Source organism: Myotis lucifugus, unplaced genomic scaffold (genome assembly GCF_000147115.1).
Source record: "Myotis lucifugus unplaced genomic scaffold, Myoluc2.0 scaffold_0, whole genome shotgun sequence".
NCBI classification, from domain to species: domain Eukaryota; kingdom Metazoa; phylum Chordata; class Mammalia; order Chiroptera; family Vespertilionidae; genus Myotis; species Myotis lucifugus.
The window spans coordinates 26,381,794-26,403,714 of record NW_005871048.1 but is presented as its reverse complement, the minus strand read 5'-3'; the positions used below and the strand labels follow the sequence as shown (position 1 = coordinate 26,403,714).

General features: G+C 41.2%; 1 protein-coding gene across 8 annotated transcripts in view; it reads right to left on the bottom strand.

The window, feature by feature from the left end:
• Nucleotides 1-21,921, bottom strand: part of FAM172A (family with sequence similarity 172 member A) — a 379,783-nt gene that overhangs the window by 172,327 nt on the left and 185,535 nt on the right. For all 8 annotated transcript variants that reach the window (XM_023749992.1, XM_023749974.1, XM_006081215.3 and 5 more), the window contains one exon: nucleotides 12,350-12,469. In XM_023749992.1, the coding sequence (XP_023605760.1) occupies nucleotides 12,350-12,469 (120 nt within the window). The remainder of the gene's footprint in view (nucleotides 1-12,349; nucleotides 12,470-21,921) is intronic.

Here is a 21,921-nt window from a genome sequence, read left to right as displayed (position 1 = left end):
GTTGGGCGCTGCCCCCTGTCATGCACAGAGCAGGGCCCATCAGGGGGTTGGGGAGCTCCCCCCTGTCACACACAGAGCAGGGCCCATCAGGGGGTTGGGGAGCTCCCCCTTGTCACACACAGAGTAGGGCTGATAGGGGAGTTAGGGCACCGCCTCCTGTCACACACAGAGCAGGGCAGATCAGGGGGTTGGGGCGCCGCCCTCTATCACCCACAGAACAGGGCCGATCAGGGGGTTGGGGCGCAGCCACTGTCACACACAGAGGCAGGGCCTGTATGTATGTGTGTGTGTGGGGGGGGGGTTGGGGCGCCGCACCCTGTCACACACAGAGCTGCAGGGCGATCAGGGGATTGGGGCGCCTTCTCCTGTCATGAACAGAGCAGGGCGGATAGGGAGGTTGTGGCCCCGCCCCCTGTCACACACAGAGCCGCAGGGCGATCAGGGGGTTTGGGCGCTGCCCCCTGTCACGCTGATCCGGTGCCAGGAGGCCTCGAGGCTCCGCTGATCCCGGTGCTGGGAGGCATATTACCCTTTTACTATATAGGATAGAGGCCTGGGGGCCGGCTGGGTTGCCCTGAAGGGTGTCCTGGATCAGGGTGGGGGTCCCCACTGGGGTGCCTGGCCAGTCTGGGTGAGGGGCTGAGGGCTGCTTTCAGGCTGGCGGTTATTGACTGAAGCTCCCAAACGCTCCTTTTTTTTCTCTTTATTTAATTTTATTCTGGGCCAGCTTTAGCTCTGGCTCTAGCTCTGAGGCTTCTGCTGCTGAGCGTTCTGTAATCGAAACAATGTATAATTCCAGCTCTGAGATCCCGGCCTTTTGTTTAGCTTCTATATTTGTTAGAATGTTTCAAACTGCCGGCTCAGAGGCCAGCAAGGCAGGCGGGGAACGTTGGAGTCTGCAGTCACTGAAGCAAGCAAGCCTCATGTTCGCTTCCAGCTGCCTGCCTGCCGGCCGCTATCTTGGCTGACAGTTAATTTGCATATACTCACTGATTAGCCAATGAAAAGGGTAGCGGTCGTACGCTAATTACCATGTTTCTCTTTTATTAGTGTGGATATAAAGAATTCTTACAACTCCACAGTAAAATGACAACACAAAAAATAGACAAAGAATTTTAATATGGAGTTTCTTTTGGGGTGATGAAAATATTCTAAAATTATGTAGTGGTGTTAGTTGTACAATTCTGTAAATATACCAAAAACTATTGAAATGTATACTTTTAAAGATAAATTTTATGGTATGTGATTATATTTCAATAAATTTATATTATATCTTCATAAATATATGTAAATAATATCTCAAAAATTATTTTTAAAAGTTAAAAAATGAAAGCAAATAAGAGTAAGCTAATTATTAATATAAAGTAACTAGAGGCCCAGTGCACGAATTCATGCAAGGGTAGGGTCCGGCAGGCCTGGCCCCATTTGGGGCAGATTGGGGCAGGGCCTGTGAGGAGGAGGAGATGGCAGGAGGTTGGCCGGCCTGCCCGCCCCGATCAGGCCTGATCAGGGCCGGGCCGTCTGGGTGGAGGGGCCGCGAGTGATTGGCCGGCAGGTCCCGCCACTGACTGGGGTAGAGGGGCCGATTGGGGATCCGCAGGCGGGGGAGGGGCCGTGGGAGGTTGGCTGGCCAGCCCCACCCCCGATTGGTGTGTGTGTGTGTGTGGGAATCTGCAGGGGAGCTGGCTGGTGGGAGAGGCCAAGGGCTGATCTGGGTGGTGGGGGCTGATTGGGGGTGGGGCCAGCCATGGGGAGGAGGCTGTGGGCTGACTGGTGCTACCCCTGAATGGGGTTTGGGGGGCTGATTGGGGGCCAGCAGCCTGGAGGAGGGGCCATGGGAGGTTGGCCCCTGATTGGAGTGAGGGGGAGGGGCAATTGGAGGTGGAGCTGGCTGGCGGAAGGGGCCATGGGCCGATTGGGGTGGTGGGGGTCCATCGGGAGCAGGGCTTGCCGGGGGGGAGGGGCCGCGGGTTGTTGGCCAGCTGGCCCTGCCCGATTGGGGTGCGGGGGGCCCATTGGGGGTGGGACTGGCCAAGGAGAGGGGCTGCAGGAGGTTGGATGCCGGCCCCGCCCCCTATTGGGGCAGGGGGGAGCGATCAGGGGTGGGACTGGCTGATCAGGGTGGTGGGGGCCCATCGGGGGCAGGGCTGGCTGAGGGGAGGGGCTGCAGGTAGTTGGTTGGCTGGCCCTACCCCTGATGGGGGTGGGGTGGTGATCAGGGGCGGGGCCAGCTGGGGGTAGGGGTCGGTTGGCCAGCTGCCCTGCCCTCCATGGGGTGGAAGAGGCCAATCAGGGATTGTGCCAACTGGGGGGAGGGGCTGTTGGAGATTGACTGGCCCACCCCACCCCCCTGATCAACCGGTTCACTGGCCACAGTGGGCATTATAGCGACCAGTCTGGTCGTCCCGGCATTCCGGTCACTGGCTTTTTGTATATATAGATATGAAACTCATGATTGGAAATGAAATGGAAAGTTTCCTAGACTTACTCTTCACATTGCCATATGACATTATGAAAATGCAGTTATAACTCATTTTAATAATTTTCTTCTTTAACTGAGAAGTCATAGGGAAGCAAGCTTCTCAGTCAGCCTTACAGTTGGGGACACCAGCAGAGAGGAAACTGGCTATATAAGACTAACACCAGGAACAAACAGGGTAATACTGTCTAATGTGAAAGAATTCATCAATATTCAAATGGAGGGTAGGAAAAATTAATTATGTTCAACTAGTAACAGAGTTATTGTTAATGCTTACTCTGCATATTGGTCAATTGATTAAACAGATATCAAAGACGGTTTGTGTGGCTGTAATATATATTGTTCTCAATATTGAGGTGGGGGGGGGAGGGAATAAGAGCAATATTAGACTCTTTATCCTCAAGTTGTTTCTGGGTGATTTGGGTAAGATATTATTTAGAGATAAAAGATAACTTTTAAGAAAAGTGAATTAGTATATACTAAAGTTTTAAATTGTGAAACATAAATACTACAGAAAAAGGGGGAGTTAGTTGGGAATACTTTATGAAAAATCTAGTACGGAGAGAAATTCTTTCACTTGGGAAGGAGAAATGGCATTAGCAAAAATGAGAATGAGTATAACCAGTTGGCATTTAGACTCACATTCAACAAACATTGACTTAATTCCTAGTGACCAAGAATTTTCTAATTTAATCCTCAAACTCTGCTATGGGTACTTAACAGAAGAAGATAACAATAAGGGATCTGACCTAATTTATCATAATTTGTAGGTATCAGAACTGGAATTCAAACCAGGTCATTTTCTTCCAAATTTCTTGTTTTTATACTACACTGGGCTTGAGATCAGGGGTAGAGGTTCAATGAGATGGAAAAATGGCAGTAAGAAAATTAAACTGGAACTGGAGGTTTTTATTTGAAAAAATACAGTAAAAAAGAGATCAATCAAGTTATTCAGAGGGTCTTAAAGCCATAGAAAGCAGATTTCAGAGAAGAAAATCTGACAAAAGGTGTTGGTTGCTTAGATACAGAACAAAATGGAGGAGATGACATAAACATTAACAAATTGAGTTATCCTTCTAAAGAGTGGGGCCTCCTAATACATATTAAAAATTATTTAAATAAAAGTTTTAAAAAAATCAAGCCTCAGTACTTAGGTAGCTCCTGTGGGGCTAAACAAATCACATCTGTATATGTAACTCCTTTTCTTTTAATACTCTAAATTGATATCTCATCTATAATAATAAAAGCATAATATGCTAATTAGACCGGACGTCCTTCTGGACGAAGCCGGGGCTGCAAGGGAAGCCCGGGTCCTGGGTGCCAGAGGAAAGCCAGTGCCAGCAGCCGGGGGAAGGAAGGCCTACTCTTGCACGATTTTCATGCATAGGGCCTCTAGTTTATTATATTAACCACAATAATTAAATATTCAGTGTGTGCAAACATTTTCTCCAAATATCTATATATCTGCATAATCACTGTTCACTATCTGTTGTGCTTGGATTCTCTTCATACACACTTTCCTATGCTTCTATAGGTGTGTATGAGGAAGAATATACCCCTGGTACTATCCTCTCTTTGTTCTCATTCAACTTTCCAGATCCATTGTCACTAACCAATGAGAATCTGACTCCTTAACATCTCTAATGTGTGCTTCTTCCTTACCACTCCCCATTACTTCTATGTTGGTAAAATTCTTCATTGGCTCTTACTTGGACTCCTGCAACTGAGTTCTAAATTTAGTGTTATCAACAATCAATCAAGAGATGGTATCTACACTATATGCAAGGCAGGGATAAAACTAAATAGAGGAGGAAAATAATAATATAACCTCTCGTTCCTCTCTCTAAGGACCATACAGAATAGTTAGCAAAACTAAATCCTTTTCATATAAAATTAGAGAATTAAGATAGCATGCCATATAAGTTGTAGTCATCCCTATTCATATCACCTAGGCAGCCAACTCAGAAATTCAAGTTATATTCCAAATAGCAACTTATTTTTAGTGAATTACCTACATTTTAAAGTAGGTTTTTAAGAAGCATTTTGGCCTGAATTACTATAGTATTATTATGGCTCAACTAGAGGCCCGGTGCACAAAAATTTGTGCACTTGGGGTGGGGGGTCCCTCAGCCCGGCCTGTGCCCTCTCGCAGTCTGAGACCCCTCGGGGGATGACCACCTGCTGGCTTAGGCCTGCTCCCCAGGGGATTGGGCCTAAGATGGCAATCAGACATCCCTCTGGCAGCCCGGCAGCCCTCGGGGGATGTCCAGTTGCCAGCGGGGAGCAGGCCTAAGCTGCAGTCGGACATCCTTAGCGCTGCTGAAGAGACAGGAGAGGCTCCCACAACCACCGCTGTACTGGCAGCCGTCATCCTGGCTTGTGGCTGAGCAGAGCTCCCCCATGTGGGAGCGCACTGACCACCAGAGGGCAGCTCCTGCATTGAGCGTCTGCCCCCTGGTGGTCAGTGTGTGTCATAGTGACCAGTCATTCCCAGTCCTTCTGCTATTAGGGTCAGTTTGCATATTACCCTTTTACTATATAGGATAGAGGCCTGGTGCACGGGTGGGGGCCAGCTGGTTTGCCCTGAAGGGTGTCCTGGATCAGGGTGGGGTTCCCGCTAGGGTGCCTGGCCAGCCTGGGTGAGAGGCTGATGGCTGTTTGCAGCTGGTCACACCCCATTCAGTGTGGGGGTCCCCACTGGGGTGCCTGGCCAGCCTGGATGAGGGGCTGATGTCTGTTTTCAGGCTTACCACACCCCCTTTAGGGTGGGGGTCCCCACTGGGGTGCCTGGCCAGTCTGGGTGAGGGGCTGAGGGCCGTTTTCAGGCTAGCCAGCGACTGAAGCTCCCAGCCTCTCCTTTTTTTCTTTTTTCTTTTTTATTCTGGGATTTATTTACCTTCTACAATTAAAATATTGTTGCCGTCACTGGCGCTCCCAGCTCTGAGGCCGCGGCCGGCTGAAAGCAGGTATCTGGGGTTTGTTTGGCTTCTATAATTGAAACTTTGTTGCTTTCGGGCTCAGAGCCAGGCTGCGACAGGCCAGGAACCTTGGCTTCCTCCATCACTGGAGCAAGCAAGCCTCATGTTCACTTCAGCTGTGTGGCTGCCGGACGCCATCTTTGTTGGCAGTTAATTTGCATATCGCCCTGATTAGCCAATGGGAAGCGTAGCGGAGGTACGGTTAATTACCCTTTTTGTCTTTTATTAGATAGGATTTTTCTTTGGTTTATCCCCCCTCTCCCCAATTTTTGATTGCCAACAGCCCAACTTTTAGCTATTCCCATTAATCACATTAAGTGGATATCCTACCAATATCCAATTTATTTTGTTCTTTGTAGACAAAATGTAAACAGTGCCTCTTTAAGGTCATAGTTAGGTGATGTCATTAAAGGTAAAAATTAATTCTTTTAGTCCCATTCCATTTTCTCTTTAGTCTAAATCCAAATCTTGCCCTAGGCAATTTCAAAAGATCAATTCAGAGTAGACTGAGGTTGAGTGTCCTCATAGAGTTATGTCCAAGAACTAGTCCTCTATCAACTGCTGAAGGTCAGCTTAGGCTGCCTGAAGGCTAGTGAGCCCAGCATGGAACAATAGCAGGAAAACAGAGTTCCCTTCACTCCTTAATTCACATGCAAGTAAGGTGCCAATCAAGTGCTGACAAGCATGGAGAAACTGAAATCAAAAGTGGGTAGAGATGCACTTTCAAAAGGAACAGTTTTCACACATTTCTAAGTGAGGTTTTTAATGGTGGTTATGTACATACCACTAGTAACATGGAAAAGCAAGTAGAAGTAATTATAACAACACTACTTTTATATCAGCTGAGATAATTCAATAAACTAATAAAATATATTTACTACAATTGTTTAATAAAAATATCAACACTCTCTTTGACTAGGAAAAGACATATGAATGCAAATTGATTTATTGAGCACAGCAAACAGGGAAGGGAAGGTGAGCTGAGATTAAAAACTGGTCATTAACTAGGAAAGCTAACTCATTTCCAATTAAAAGAAAATTTTAAGGCTGCTTGATTTTGTAAACTATCACCTAGGAAGACAAGAGCAAAGGACTCTGAAATGTCCAACAATGGAAGCAATGGAATCACTTCATCAAAGTGGCTGGTGAAAGAGATGATGAAAAAGCTTACAACTGCATTGTTTTTTAATGACAGTTAATTTCCAACAAATGAGATAAAACTTAAACAACTAATATAGGCAAAAGTAAGCTGCAATATTTGTAGATGTCTTTCTGAATGAATTTGCTAAATGCATTCTGATTTTGACAACTAATTCTATCAAACAATTTCTAACACAGAAAAATGTAAGTCTTCTAAATGATGGTTTAATAACAGTTACTTTATATATTGGCATTATTTTTTATACTGACATTATTTTAAATAAGATAAAGATAACATTGGGCAGATATGTTACTTTTAAAAATTGATTATCAATTCATAAAATAAGTAGCTCTTCCCTTTTGCCTCTAATGACTGAATGTTGGAATTGCTTCCAGAGCTATCTTATCAACAACCATTCTTATTGGAATCGCAGAAAGTTTAGAGAATTGGAAACTTGAGCTGTTACCATCTGATAAAAATAAAAGCTGTGAAAAGCGTATTTTTAGCATCACTTTTCTCATTATTATAGTAAACTGTACACTGTCTTTATGAGGTTGGACTTGATCACATTCCAAGATTTACTACCATAAAATGAACATTGGTTTTGAAAATAAATCTTGTAAATAATGTATCCTTCAGGAGAAATTCAATACTTTAAGGCACAATAAAATCATAAATTATGTTCTCAGTTTTCAAAAACAATAATTAGCAAAATATGAAAGATCTGCAACATTTTGTGCTCTAAATTTAGAAGTAATTTATTTTCAGATATATATTAGCAACACATTTAATTTTAAACTATAATTATAAACAATTTAAATTTAGTAAGCCGCAGGATACATTTTAGAATAAGTCCTAACTGGTACCTTCTTTTCAAACAGTAAGCACTCTAAATAATTGCATGTATTATTGAAGCTGTACTATCTACACAAGTTACATTCAAAATACATTTTCTTAAAACTCACGACCTAAACAAAAAGAATGTAAATTTACATGAGAATGGTAGAAAAACAATCTTCATACATTCAAACATGAAGTTACAACTTACGACTATTCCATAAGGAGTGTGTGTGTGTGTGGAGTTTTTTTGTTGTTGTTTTTTTAACTGGAGTACACCTTTATGACACTTTTAAAAAGTCTAACTTTATTGAAATCCAAAGGACTTAATATTTGATGTTTATAACATTTATTAAGACAGAGATCTAAACTATAATTGAAGATGATCAAAATTTACTTTCTTATAAAGTTAATAGTAACATTTTAAATCTATGTAAAATAATATTACACTTAAGTTAAAAAATCCTGAGAGAGTGAATATTTGTCAACATTTTAAACATCATGACTTTTCCCCTAAGAATATTGGGAGAATAAGTAATATTATTCAGCTTTAAGCAAAAGCAAAGGGCTGAAAAATATTGCAATGTCTTTTTGTTGTATCTTTATCAATGTTGAATTTTAAAAATCCTTTTGAAATTAAGTAGAAATATAATGGCTTTATATATTAATCAACTTTTGTCAAAATTTATGTAAAACTTATCAGTGCACAATATTATGTTTTTTATAGGAATCCATATCATTAGGCCAGAAACCACTTTTTCTTTTGTCACCATCTAACCCCATTACATACCCCCATCTAAGTTATTTCACAAAAAGTAGCAAAAACATGAAGTTGAGATAATCATCATTAATGTTTAAAAACCTAAACAAGGTATATTCCATTAAATGGACTTCTCACGCCTGGTGTTGCCTGACAGATATGTGATGTGCCAGTGGTTATATTATATTCCTCCTCCCATGCATGCACCTCCTGCTGAGACAGCAGCCTACAGAAGCTGACCCCACTGAGACCATCTTGTCTCTCTGACAAAGCTCCTTTTTAACTTCTTACTTACTGGTTACTTCCTGTGATGGAGGAAAACTTTAGCTCAGCTTGTGATAATTTCACAGGCCCTGAGGACCCTGACCCTAAATAGCCTCAAGGTCAGAAGTCAAGTCTTGTTCTGAAACATCTGTGTGCTTTATATTAAAGTGGAACAAAAGTGGAGAAATATTCACCAGTGTGTGACAAGAAGGACAGGCAAAACACGAGTGACACACTAGTCATCTGTTACTCTGGCATCTTAAGTTTATTTTAAAAACTGTCCAAAACTTACTTAAATTCCAAATATGATGTAGAGAAGATTTTTATAAACTGTCTTAAAGTAAAAAAGAAAAAAAAAAGAGAGAGAGAGAGAGAGAGAGAGAGAGAGAGAGAGAGAATTGATGTGTTACAGAAATCTTAAATTTGATTAGTCTTACAGGCTTTCAGACATATTTTATTACTCTGTCAATAAAATATGTTTTAAGTCATTTAATGCTATATATATGAAAGCTGTGTGTGTGTGTGTGTGTGTGTGTGTGTGTGTAGGATTAAAAGAACTATTTAAAAGAAAACATTCACATTTTAAAAAGTTATCAGAACAGTTTGTTAGCTATCTTAATATTTCCATTATATATTAAAATAAATTCAACAGAGATAAAAGTACTTGAAATCATTTCTAAAAAGTAAAATCAATTGAAGAAATAAACAATTTAATTCATTTCCTGATCTTAAGAGAGCATGAGCATTTGAAAAATTTATATCAGCAAAATTATTCTCTGGTGTCACCACCAGTTATATCTAAATCATGTGGGTAAGCAATAAGGTGTGGGGAAGTTAAAAAGCCATGGAAATATATCTAATTTCCATGAAAAGAGAAATACATAGCAAAGCTTAGAAACAAAAATTAAGACAACCAATGCTGTGCCTGTGTTCAATGTCCACTTGAGGCTACTGGATTTAAAATTATCAAATGGACTTTAATCAAAATTAATCACTTTATTGTAGCACTGATACCTTCCTGTGACGTAAGGGGTTATGGGTATAAAGGCACAAATTCTTCAGCAGTGTATTTTTAATACTGATTATATCTCATTAATCATTCACTTGTAATATTGCAGATAATACAGACAAAATTCAGAAATCTTGATCATTTTTTCTACCATGTACATATAATCTTAACTCTAACAATCAGATTATTTTGAAATGCAAATATTTTTGCACCCAACAGAATAATGGAAGCTTTCTGATAGTTTTAATTACGTAGATTCTGACCAAGTGCTAACTTGTAGAGATAAACCAGGTAAAGGTTATCAAAATATCAACCAATGGACACAGACCACAGACAATAGGGTGCTGAAGGCCTGTAGTAGAGCGGGGGCAGGGAAGGGGCTAGATGGGGGTCATTGGGGGAAGTAAAGGGACATATGTAATACTTTCAACAATAAAGAATTATTTAAAAATAAAAATATTCCCAAATATTCAAAGGGTCTCTTGAAATTTTTAACACTTTACAGATATGTGTGTGTGTGTGCGTGTGTGTGTGTGTGTGTATCCTATCTAATAAAAGAGAAACATGGTAATTAGCCGTACCTCCGCTACCCTTCCCATTGGCTAATCAGGGAGATATGCAAATTAACTGCCAACCAAGATGGCGGCCGGCAGCCAGGCAGCTGATGCGAACAGGGAGGCTTGCTTGCTTCAGTGACGGAGGAAGCCAAGCTTCCCCGCCTGCCTTGCCGGCCTCTGAGCTGCAACTCTAAGAAACACTGAAACAAATATAGAAGCTAAACCAAACCCAGAAACCTGCTTTAGTCAGCCAGGCTTCAGCCAGCAGGACCGCAACATTGTTTCAAATACAGAAGGTAAACAAAGGCCAGAAACCTGCTTTCAGCAGCCGAGGCCTCAGAGCTAAAGCTGGCCCAGAATTAAAAAAAAAAAGAAAAAAAGGAGCGGTTGGGAGCTTCAGTCACCCGGCAGCCTGAAAACAGCCCTCAGCCCCTCACCCAGACTGGCCAGGCACCCCAGTGAGGACCCCCACCCTGATCCAGGACACCCTTCAGGGCAAACCAGCCAGCCCCCACCCGTGCACCAGGCCTCTATCCTATATAGTAAAAGGGTAATATGCCTCCCAGCACCGGGATCAGTGTGACAGGGGGCAGCGCCCAAAACCCCTGATCGCCCTGCGGCTCTGTGTGTGACAGGGGGCGGGGCCACAACCTCCCTATCCGCCCTGCTCTGTTCCTGACAGGGGAAGGCGCCCCAACCCCCTGATCAGCCCTGCTCTGTGCCTGATAGGGGGGAGCTCCCCAACCCCCTGATCGCCCTGCGGCTCTGTGTGTGACAGGGTGCAGCGCCCCAACCCCCTGATTGGCCCTGCTCTGTGTGTGACAGGGTGTGGCGCCCCAAACCCCACCCCCCGCCACGGCCCCTGCTCTTTGTGTGAGGGGGTAGAGCCTTAACCTCCCCATCGCCCCTGCCCTGATTGTGACAGGGGCGGCGCCCCAACCCCCTGATGCGCCCTGCTCTGTGTGTGACAGGGTGCAGCGCCCCAACTCCCGCCCCCCCCCCCACCCCCCCACGGGCCCTGCTCTGTGTGTGACGGGGTAGAGCCATAACCTTCCCATCGGCCCTGCTCTGTGGGTGATAGAGGGCGGCGCTCCAACCCCCTGATCGGTCTTGCTCTGTGGGTGATAGAGGGCGGTGCCCCAACCCCCTGATCCGCCCTGCTCTGTGTGTGACAGGGGGCGGTGTCCCAAATACCCTATCAGCCCCACTCTGTGAGTGACAGGGGGGAGCTACTCAACCCCCTGATGGGCCCTGCTCTGTGCATGACAGGGGGCAGTGCCCCAACCCCTTGATCCGCCCTGCTCTGTGTGTGACAGGGGGCGGTGCCCCAACTCCCCTATTGACCCTACTCTGTGAGTGACAGGGGGGAGCTTCTCAACCCCCTGATCGGCCCTGCTCTGTGCGTGACAGGGGGGAGCTCCTCAACCCCCTGATCGGCCCTGCTCTGTGCGTGACAGGGGGGAGCTCCTCAACCCCCTGATCGGCCCTGCTCTGTGTGTGACAGGGTACGGAGCCCCAAACCCCCTGATGGGCCCTGCTCTGTGCATGACAGGGGGCAGCGCCCCAACCCCCTGATCAGCCCTGCTCTGTGCGTGACAGGGGGTGGCGCTGCAACTTCTCTATTGACCCTGCCTTGAGTGTGACAGGGGGTGGTGCCCCAACCTCCCAATCGGCCCTACCCTGAGCGTGACTAGGGGTGGCATCACAACCTCCCGATCCGCCCTGCTCTGTGCATGACAGGGGGCAGCGCCCCAACTCCTCAATTGGCCCTGCTCTGAGCCCGATCAGGAGCTGCACCTAGGGATTGGGCCTGCCTTCTGCCACCCGGGAGCAGGCCTAAGCCAGCAGGTCATTATCTCCCGAGGGGTCCCAGACTGCGAGAGGGCACAGGCCGGGCTGAGGGACCCCCTCTCCCCACCGAGTGCACAAATTTTGGCGCCTCAGTCCTTTAGTGGGTATGTAGGCGTGTGGGTGTATATATATATATATATATATATATATATATATATATATGTCAATGATATACACATAAGACAGGAAACATAGATATCATAAAATGTATAGAAACTGGGGCTATAAAGTATAAATTAAAAAGTTATGATTAGATAAGGAACAGGCAAAAAGCGTTCTGATTAGTATTTTAAAGCTCTGCCAAAATAAAATAATTAAGTATAGTCTTTTTAAACAGAATAAAATTATTTACTCAAAAAGTATTTTCATCCACAATAAAGTGATTTAAAGTAATTATGCCAACAAAAAGGGAATGGAGGCGATAAACCTACAGAAAGTTTGGGGATTAAAACTAGAGTTAAACGTGCACTTACTAGTTCAACAAAAGCAAGTCCTCCATAGCTGTGAGCAACAAAAAATACATTCTCAGCTGCCGACTGGGCTATGAAATGGTCCCACACATAGATCGCATGTTCTTCAGGAGAACCATTGTCCTGTAAAAAAGAAATATCATATATGAAATACTGTATCTAATTACTATCAGAGTCATCAAAAATTAAGTTACATGCTTGCTTATATAGCATAAGAAATAAGATGGTTATGGCTTATTCAAAATAATAACACAAAAGGACTACTTTAAAAATTCAAATTAGAAAATAAATTAGTATTATACTATTATTAAAATATTGCTAAACTTAACTGCTACTATAATCTTTTGAAACAAAATATTAAAATAAGCACATTGTTGAGAGAATAGTGCATTCTAGGTATATCTGAGATATTAAAATATATCTAAGGATATTCATTGCATAGCAGAAAATTATAGTGGTCTTATGATAAAACTGTAACACTAAAAAATTCAGGTATAATTCTATATGTGTATCTGAAAATATTTATATTAAATTATTTGAACTATACATTTTTTTAAGTGTCTCAGTAAGCTGAAAATAAGCAGAAATCAGCAACAAATATTTTCTATTTATATCATTTAAAATATACATTAAGAAAGAAATTTTCCATACAATTACTTTTCTAGAACTGGGAGAAATCTAAACATATAAACCCAAAGCCTTTCATATTTCCCTAAATTGTTAAACCTTAATGCATGTATGCATGCTGCTTTAATTCCAAAAGTTTTATAAGAACTTCATTTTCTTGTGTTTATTTCTATAACGGACACATATTGTGATAAAACCTGAATAATGGGAAAAGGAAAAAAAATACCTAAAGAGCTAAATAATACTGATTAGAAAACAAACTGCTCAAAACTAAACATCGTGAAAATGTTTTGTACAAATATTTCCTGGAAGCTTTAACACCAAAAGATAAATTCCCTAAGAAGGTCCATATGAATTGTTTCACTTGCCACCTAAAAGCTGTTGTTCCCTTATATCTATCTCTGCCCTAAATTTCTCTTGATAGCTGCAGACCAAGTCATTTCCTCTGGATGTCCCAAAGATAATTCAAACTCAACCAATTCAACACTAGGCTAAGAACATCCTCTGTGAACCTATGTCACTGTTTTTGCTCCCCACTTCCAGCTGAATTCTGAGAATCGTATTTTATTTCTCTCTTCCTCAAACTCCACATATAATCAATCATTAAAATCCTGTTTATTCTGTCCCCACTTGTCTCTTAACCCATCCACTTCTTGCCATTCTCATTGTCTAGTTCTGTAGTGAGGACAACTTTTCAAAAATGCAATATGATCATGTTGCCACATTACTCACTTCCTGCTTAGAGCCCTTCAAAATTTCTTCATTGCCCTCAGAATCAAGTTCGAACTCAGTATACATAACATTAAGACCTTTCATGATCTGGCTTCTGCCTTGAACTATGTCTTACTATTGCCCTGCAAAACACAATGATCCAAAAGACACCCATTTCCCACCACGAGAGACAACAGAGAACACTCTCTGTGTTCCAACTGCAGGAAGCAACTTGCAGTAACCTATCTGCGCCATACTTTTCTTGCCTCTGGACTATTTCCTTTGTTTCCAAAGTGACACCTGTGCCATGCCCTCACTTCACTCACCTCCTTCACCTACATAACTCCTACTTATCTTCAGAACTCAAATGAGGCATCACTTTCTATCAAAAGTCTCCCCAATTATCCCCCAAGATAGGTAATGTCCCACAATAACATCTGTGCATGCTCCCATTATTGCACTGAATGATTTCTATTGCTAATTGCTTGCTAGATTAGCAAATTCTTGAGACCAAGAGCTGTGTCTTGTTCATTAAATCTTAGGGTAATAAATAAAAAAAATATTTATCTTCAGGATGATTACTTATAACTTTGTAGTCATATACAGAAATACAAATTGTATTGGGAGAACAGGTCTAAATTCAGACAATCCAGACAAAACCCAGACACCTGGTCTTCATAGTTTTATCTCACAATGAAAGAAATGTATAGGGAATATAGTCAATAATATTGTGATAACTATGTGTGGTGACAGGTGGGTACTGGAAATAACGGGGAGGGTGGAGACAATTTGTGAAGTATATGACGTACACCTGAAACCAATACAAAATAATACTGAAAGTTAACTGTAATTGAAAAATAAAAAATGCAAAAAACCCATTTCCAATACCACCACCACCACCCCAAAAGAGAAAGAAATGTAAACACAAAACAGATGGAGTTTCTACATGCTATGGCTGGCAGAACTAACACTCTTAAAAACCCGTGATGGTAATAAATTTCTTTTATGAATTGACAGAATAAAGACATATAGAAGATTAGATTACTCTGTTCCCATGATACTCTGATCTGGAAGTGGGTGTGTAAGGACAAGAAGAAGCAAGCCATGATCCTGCTCTTTAATGTGTTTGCAATTTCGTGAAGGTGTTACATAAAGATATAAGGGGCAGTAGTATCTGAGAAGTATTACATTCCCTACTCCTGACACCAAGTCCAATGGACACATTATAAATCCATATGATCTGACCTCAGTGAGGTTCTCCCCGCTTTCTTCTCACAATCACCAATTCTTTGAGAACCTACCTGTCCCATCCTTTCCATTCCAACCTCAGTTTGGGTCCTCTTACAATAGATTCCTAAGTAGTCTAATTTCTTCTACTCTTTCCCTTTAATCCTGTCTTTCTAGCCTTTCTTCTCACTATTTCCTGAGACGTTATATAGGCTCCAGGAAAATTTGGTTTTCACATTAACAGTCTGTAAACGCTAGACAAAACTCTATCATGGAATTCAGTCTGAGATCTCACAGATAATGCAGCTCAGATAAGACAAAACCTAAAGGCAGAGAGCACTTTCAAGGCAGCATGTTCCATAATCCACATATATAAAGTGATAAAGACTATAAATACTACTTGGGGTGGCAGCAGAGTGAATGGAAAGGGATGGAATGAGTCATTTGCAAGAGAAGAATTAGCAAAACTTTGTGACTCACAGCATATGAGGGAAACTGCCAAACAGGCCCAAATGACCCATCTATGACTAAAGGAGAGCTAAGAACAAACACTTCTTTCCACTGTTCACATATAAAGACTACTGTTTTCAGAGATTAGTATTATCGCTGATTCTTTTCTATACTATAGGGGAGACAACATCTGTTTAATAATGGCCTGTCAGCAGTAACAAAAAGAAACCTCAAGTATTCATGTGCCCTAAGTACTTAAATATTTTCAGCACCACTCTAAGATCATTACATTATTCATTAGTTTTAGGTTTTAAAAGCAAATTTTCTAAAAAGTTAAGAACCGATTGAAAAATGTCTACAATATCCACTTATGGGGTCATCTATAAGCACAAGTAAATAATTTGGGCCACACTTGACAGCCACTGACCCTACAAAATACGGGGTAGAAATGACAGGTTGCCTTTAGGGCAGCACCTTTGGTGAGAGCCTCGCAGCAGTTCCAGTAGCAGCCCACATGGACTTCCAGGAGTTCTGCCCTTTGGCCAGGGGGTGCTAGCTCAGCAATGAGGGAACCAGACTTAAAAGTCTTACAGCCCACAGAAGCCAATACCTCTTGCAACAACTCCATAGGCATGGCTTCCCGGGTTCCTGCCTCCTTGGAACATGCCCAATTACAAGAATTACTACCCCCGGGGAAGATCAAAGCTATAGTATGTATAGTCTTTATCTCCTTCTAATCCAGTTTACCGATCCAAAGTGATTTTCTACCATAGGCAATGTTGCCTACCAACCACTCACAGTGGATGGTGTGGTACGCTTCCCAGATCTCCTTTTAGTTATATGGCACTCATTCCCTGAGCTGTGGGAGTATTGGCCCTGATTACCTTTAACTGAGGCACTGACTAGGAATTGTTCTCACCCAAAGAAAGTTAAATTGTCTAAATTAACAGTCCCACTTCTGAGGCAACTTATATTCAATGACTGTTTGCGATGATGTGGATCTATAAGGGCCCTATCTCTTGCCTCAAGAGCCATCCCAGATGCAGAGGTCAGCATAGATTTGGATGAGGCCTTTGTTGTGACTGTATGGCAGGGCAGTTCAGATCCTCCTTCGAAATTCCTTTTCCCCCCCTACTCCCTTACAAGTGCAGATCCCAAAAACTCCCCAATGAACTTCCAGCATGCAACTTCAAAATCTGTTACCTGGGAAACCCAATTTAAGACACTTTCTTATCAGGTTACCAGGGACAGAGGTAGAAAGTTAACTGAAGGTCAGATTCTCATCTGACAGATGGGGAAAGGATTTTGCCAACCTTTGACACACAACATCTTACAAGAAATATACAGAAAGTATTTACATCTATTTGCATGCCTGTTTAAAACTACTGCAAAATATTGTTGGCTTACGTTTACCTGTCAGCTCTCCTATTAGTTATAGTAGGTTAAATTTATTCCTGTACTATTTCATTGGTTCTTCTCTATCCTGCTTTTTCTTTAATCTGCCAAGTCATTTCTCCTTCCTTCTAAAATATAAGGTTTTAAAACCAGATTTGGAGTTAGATACTCTTTCGAATTCAAACTATAAATACAAGGCATTCTACAGGCATTTAATAAATGACTAATGATGCCAGGTCTAATGGCAATGATACCATTGACAAAATATGAAGTGAGTTTCAAAAACCAAGACAAAGAAGTATTAAATTCCATTTACGAATCAAGCTTCTAGTAATCTGGAATGTGGCAATGATAGATGCTCAAAGATGTTCATCATTGTCTCACTTATAAAAGCAAAAATCTGGATAAAGCTTAAATTCCAGTAATGCAGAAATAAATTTTAAGTAAATTATAGTTTATCTAAGGAAATATTATATAGGTATTCAATGAGTTTACAAAGTAAGACAGGCAGTTCATCTAATTTTATATGTGTTATAATTCACTAAGTGAAAAGGCTTGAAAAAGACTAGAAGTCAAAAATATTAAAAACAGCTGAGTTGCGTATGGATTATGGGATTATGAATATTTTCTAATTTTAGCTTCTTTACATTTTTCTGAACTCTCCCAAATTCTACAAACGGCATGCTTTTTATAATAAAACAAGTAAACAAAAAATCAAATCCTACTGAATGGTTACTGTTGGCTTCTTAGGGGGAATCAGCATCTGAGCAGTGTCTCTGCACCTTCATGTACCAAATTCTAGTACCTGGTCTGAACCCACCACACATTTCCAAGGAGCATATCAAAAGGGCTGCTTCAAATAGGTTTAATTACGAGTAAGAATTGATAGCTAAAAGTTTGATAATAACTAAACAGAAAAGCCAAAAAAATGAGAAGAGCACAGAGTGCGCAATAGTCCGAGATACCTGTTACTGAGCAATGTAAGAGCAGTACTGCCATTAAAGCCCAGCAACTGACAAGAACAGTAGTGATCCTGAGTCATCAAAGAAAAGTTAATGATGCTATGTGAATTCCATTTTTTGAATTAATTAGTTTTATTCAAAAAATTTTAAAAAGATGATAAAGAACATAAACCTCAGTTATAAAAAACCTGGCTTCCATTATGTGACTATTTCCCAAGGCTTTCAAAAAATGATGGCTTTTTACTATTCACTGTGTTTAAGAGAGCCAGATCCCCATATTTCTAAGATGTAACACATTCTGCCAAATATTTACTGCCTCTGACAACAGTTAAGCACAATAACGGTAGCACAGGAATTAATATACCTGGAGTGGTTTTTAATATATATTTCTGACATACTACATTACTAAAATCACAGTTTTATAAATGAGGTGATGCTGTTCCAAGGTAAATTTGTGTCATTCCAACCCGCAGCCCACATTGTGTCCACAATCATTATTTATTTATAAACCATAATCCAGCAGGTGTATATTACCAGCAGTGTATTTTGAGACTAAACAGATTTCAACATGAAAGACTTTCTAATATGCCTCAATTACAGAAATGCAAACATACTAAATCTATTCTACAGGTTCTCCATGAATTTCACATTAGAGTTCATTTTGTATTGAGTAACTTCAAGCTGGATGATTTTAGAATATGCAAATGCACAAAGTGCATGAAAAGAAAATACGTAAATCCATTAATTAGACTTTGCTGGTGGCAGAATGCATAGGACATTTAAACTGAGGAATTCAGCTGTATTTAGAGTACAGGTTGAATTTCCTGATGTACTCTTGCCATCATTAATCGTTAAATGCCAAATAGAATTGATGCAGTAACCAAAGCCTTATCAACTATGCCAGATTCTACTACCTAGGCATTGCAAGGTCTGCATTTATGATGGACTACCTGAGCTGATAACACATGGAATTATCTAAACAACATTTGCATATTTGCGTAATTATTTCCTAAGGTTAATTAGCTCCTGTAAAGCATTTCGCCCTTTGAGACTGCTTACAGTGACAGGTTCACATATTTTCTGAACCATTGCCAAATCTGACAGATTTTCCTTTGGCTTACCTGTTGCTACGAAGTTCTAAAATAAGTGTGTTCCTATAAACATGCTTTAAACTTATAACTGATTTTAGGCAAGGTAAAATAAAAATTTAATGGTTGTAAAAATGACCAATTTTAAAAATTAAACTTCAAGATTATTTTATTTTACTTCATATAATTCGTTCTGTAGTTATACTGGTAAGCATTATCTACTAAGAAAATATCTTTATGAATAAGAAAAATCCACTGTTTTTTACTTTAACACATACCTATATCACTGATTTCAATTGTGTCACGTATGTCACACATACACACACCACTCCACCCTACACCAGCTACCTTAGTTCAACCACTGAAAATATTATCTGAAGAAACACTAATATAAATATTTTCCTTTTATGATAAAATTTACAAGTAAAAGTTGTTTCATTTAAAAAGCTAAGACTTTTCATTAAGCAAAATATAGCTCAATAAAATCCAAATGGAAGGTAGATATCCAAGGAAGATGAATTTATAAGGATGCAAAAATATAAGTTACCATCTTGCACACATAGGTAAAAGACGAAATAACATTTATATTTTTAGGAATTGGCCAGTAGGGTACCCTTCCCGAAGAAATGAAACACAAATACCATATGGTCCTAATTCACAAAGACACACAGAAGGGAATTTATGCTTCAGCTTTAAACTTTTAGATTATTCTGCGATTTAAAACTCCTTTGTATGTGAATAACACAGACATTAGTGTAGAAAAAATACATTCATAAGAACACTTGTGGTTAAAATATATTTTATAATGTTACATGAGTTGTAATGTAATTTTAATCCAGTAAAATAATTTGGTTTAAAATTTTCATTTTGGCATATTTTAAATGTGCTGTCTTTTACAAAGTGTGTGCATTTGTGTTTAATGATGATGAAAGGACCAGGAGTATATATGAATGCATAAAATCTGATGGTATAGCATACATATAATGAAAACATCTTCAAAAATAAAGAACCATTATTTGGTCTCTAGTATTAAATTGAACCATATAAAATTACCCATATTAGATATTTTTTATCTTAAGATGGCAATTTTATAAGATTCAACTTAAACATAATGAAAATAGATAAAAGAATCTATAATCTGGAGATATCTTGAAACTCTAAATTTTCCCTATCGTTTAGGTATCAAAATATTATTGACAGCCATCATCTTGATGATAGATTCAAGTCTACAGTACTTGTCAATATGGCTATATTAATAATTATAAATTATTATGAACAGAACCCATTCATAATGAATATAACTGACATAGAATCAGTATTCAGACCCATATCAAACATATTTGAATTTCAGCTATTTCATACCTAACATATCCAAAAGTAAACTCTGTATTACTTTCCCAACTCCCCGGGGCCGGCCGGAGCAGCGGAAATCCTCACGGGCCCTGGGGCCGGTGTAGCAGTAGAAGACTCACGGCTCTGGGGCCAGCTCCGGCTGGAGCCCAGCCAGAGCGAAGGCCTGGGTGCCGGGTTGCGGAGGAAAACCCGTGCCAGCAGCCTGGGGAAAGGAAGGCCTATTGCACGAATCTCTTTGTACAACAGGCCTCTAGTCTAACAATAATTGTCCTGCCCACACAAAAGCCTCGGCTCCTACAGTGTTCTCCCAAATTGGGGCAAGAAAAACAGACACTCAACAGTCATTGGAAACTGTTACCCTCCAAGAAGGAAGCACAGTTGTGGGCCTGGTGGTTCTCTTCCCTTGAAATCAATGCCAGGAGAGAGGGATTTGGGGGATCTGTGGGTACAAGTGTTGTCAGCCGTCAACACTTAGAGGAGATGTGGAAATGAGTGCTTCAGTCTTGTGGGGGTGAGGGTTGAAGCTACAGTAAAACTACAACCATCTACTTATATAAAAACCCTGGGTGTAACATCACGACCCGAGGTGCGACCAACTGGAAGGAAGTAAGTCCTGCAGGAGTTGTCTTGGAAAAGGCTGCGTCCTCTTCCAGCTGTTTCCTGGAGCTGTTTCCGGGAGGGCGAGGTTTCAGGCAGGAACCCACCCTCGGAGCTGAGCGTGGAAGTACTGAGTCCTGGGTTGCCTTGCCAAGGGCTGTGCCCTCCCCGAGCTGTTTCCCACGAGGCCTGAGGGAAGAACCCACCCTCGGAACGCCAGGAACGCCCAGGGGCAGTCAGTCCTGGGTTGCTGAGGTGGAGGTCACGGCATAGTAGAACTCTGGGTCTGGCCCAACAGGGGGCGTGGCCAGCCTTCAAACCAGACCCTGACAGTAGGGAGGAGGCAGCCCCGTTCCTCACAGAAGCTTGCTGTCAGTAGCCTGCCAGCCAGGAACCCCATTCACCTGCACTCTGGGCCCTGACAGGAGGGAGGAGGGAGCCCCATTCCTCACGGAATCGACAGGTGGCCAGCTTGCTGTCAGGGGCCTGCCAGCTAGGAATCCTATTCACCTGCATATCTGTATAAAGTTTTAATACATTATATTAGAAGCCGTGGTGGTACTGTTTTACCCACAGCGTCTACAGGAATTGCTGCAAATTTACTTCTCGGAGGAAGCACCTTTCATTCCCAATAGAAATTACTGATTCATTAAATGAAACTTCAATTTCTAGACTTGATATAAACAGTGAAGTTGCTAAAACTATTAAAAAGGCCCAACTTCTCATTATTGATGAATGCACCATGGCATCCAGTCATGCTATAAACACCATAGACAGATTACTAAGAGAAATTATGAGTCTGAATGTTGTATTTGGTGGGAAAGTTCTCCTTCTTGGAGGGGATTTTCGACAATGTCTCAGTATTGTACCACATGCAATGGGATCGGCCATAGTACAAACGAGTGTAAAGTACTGCAATGTTTGGGAATGTTTCAGAAAGTTGTCTCTTACAACAAATATGAGATCAGAGGATTCTGCTTATAGTGGATGGTTAGTAAAACTTGGAGATGGCAAACTTGATAGCAGTTTTCATTTAGAAATGGATATTATTGAAATCCCCTGTGAAATGATTTGTAATGGATCTATTATTGAAGCTACCTTTGGAAATACTGTATCTATAGATAATATTAAAAATATATCTAAACGTGCAATTCTTTGTCCAAAA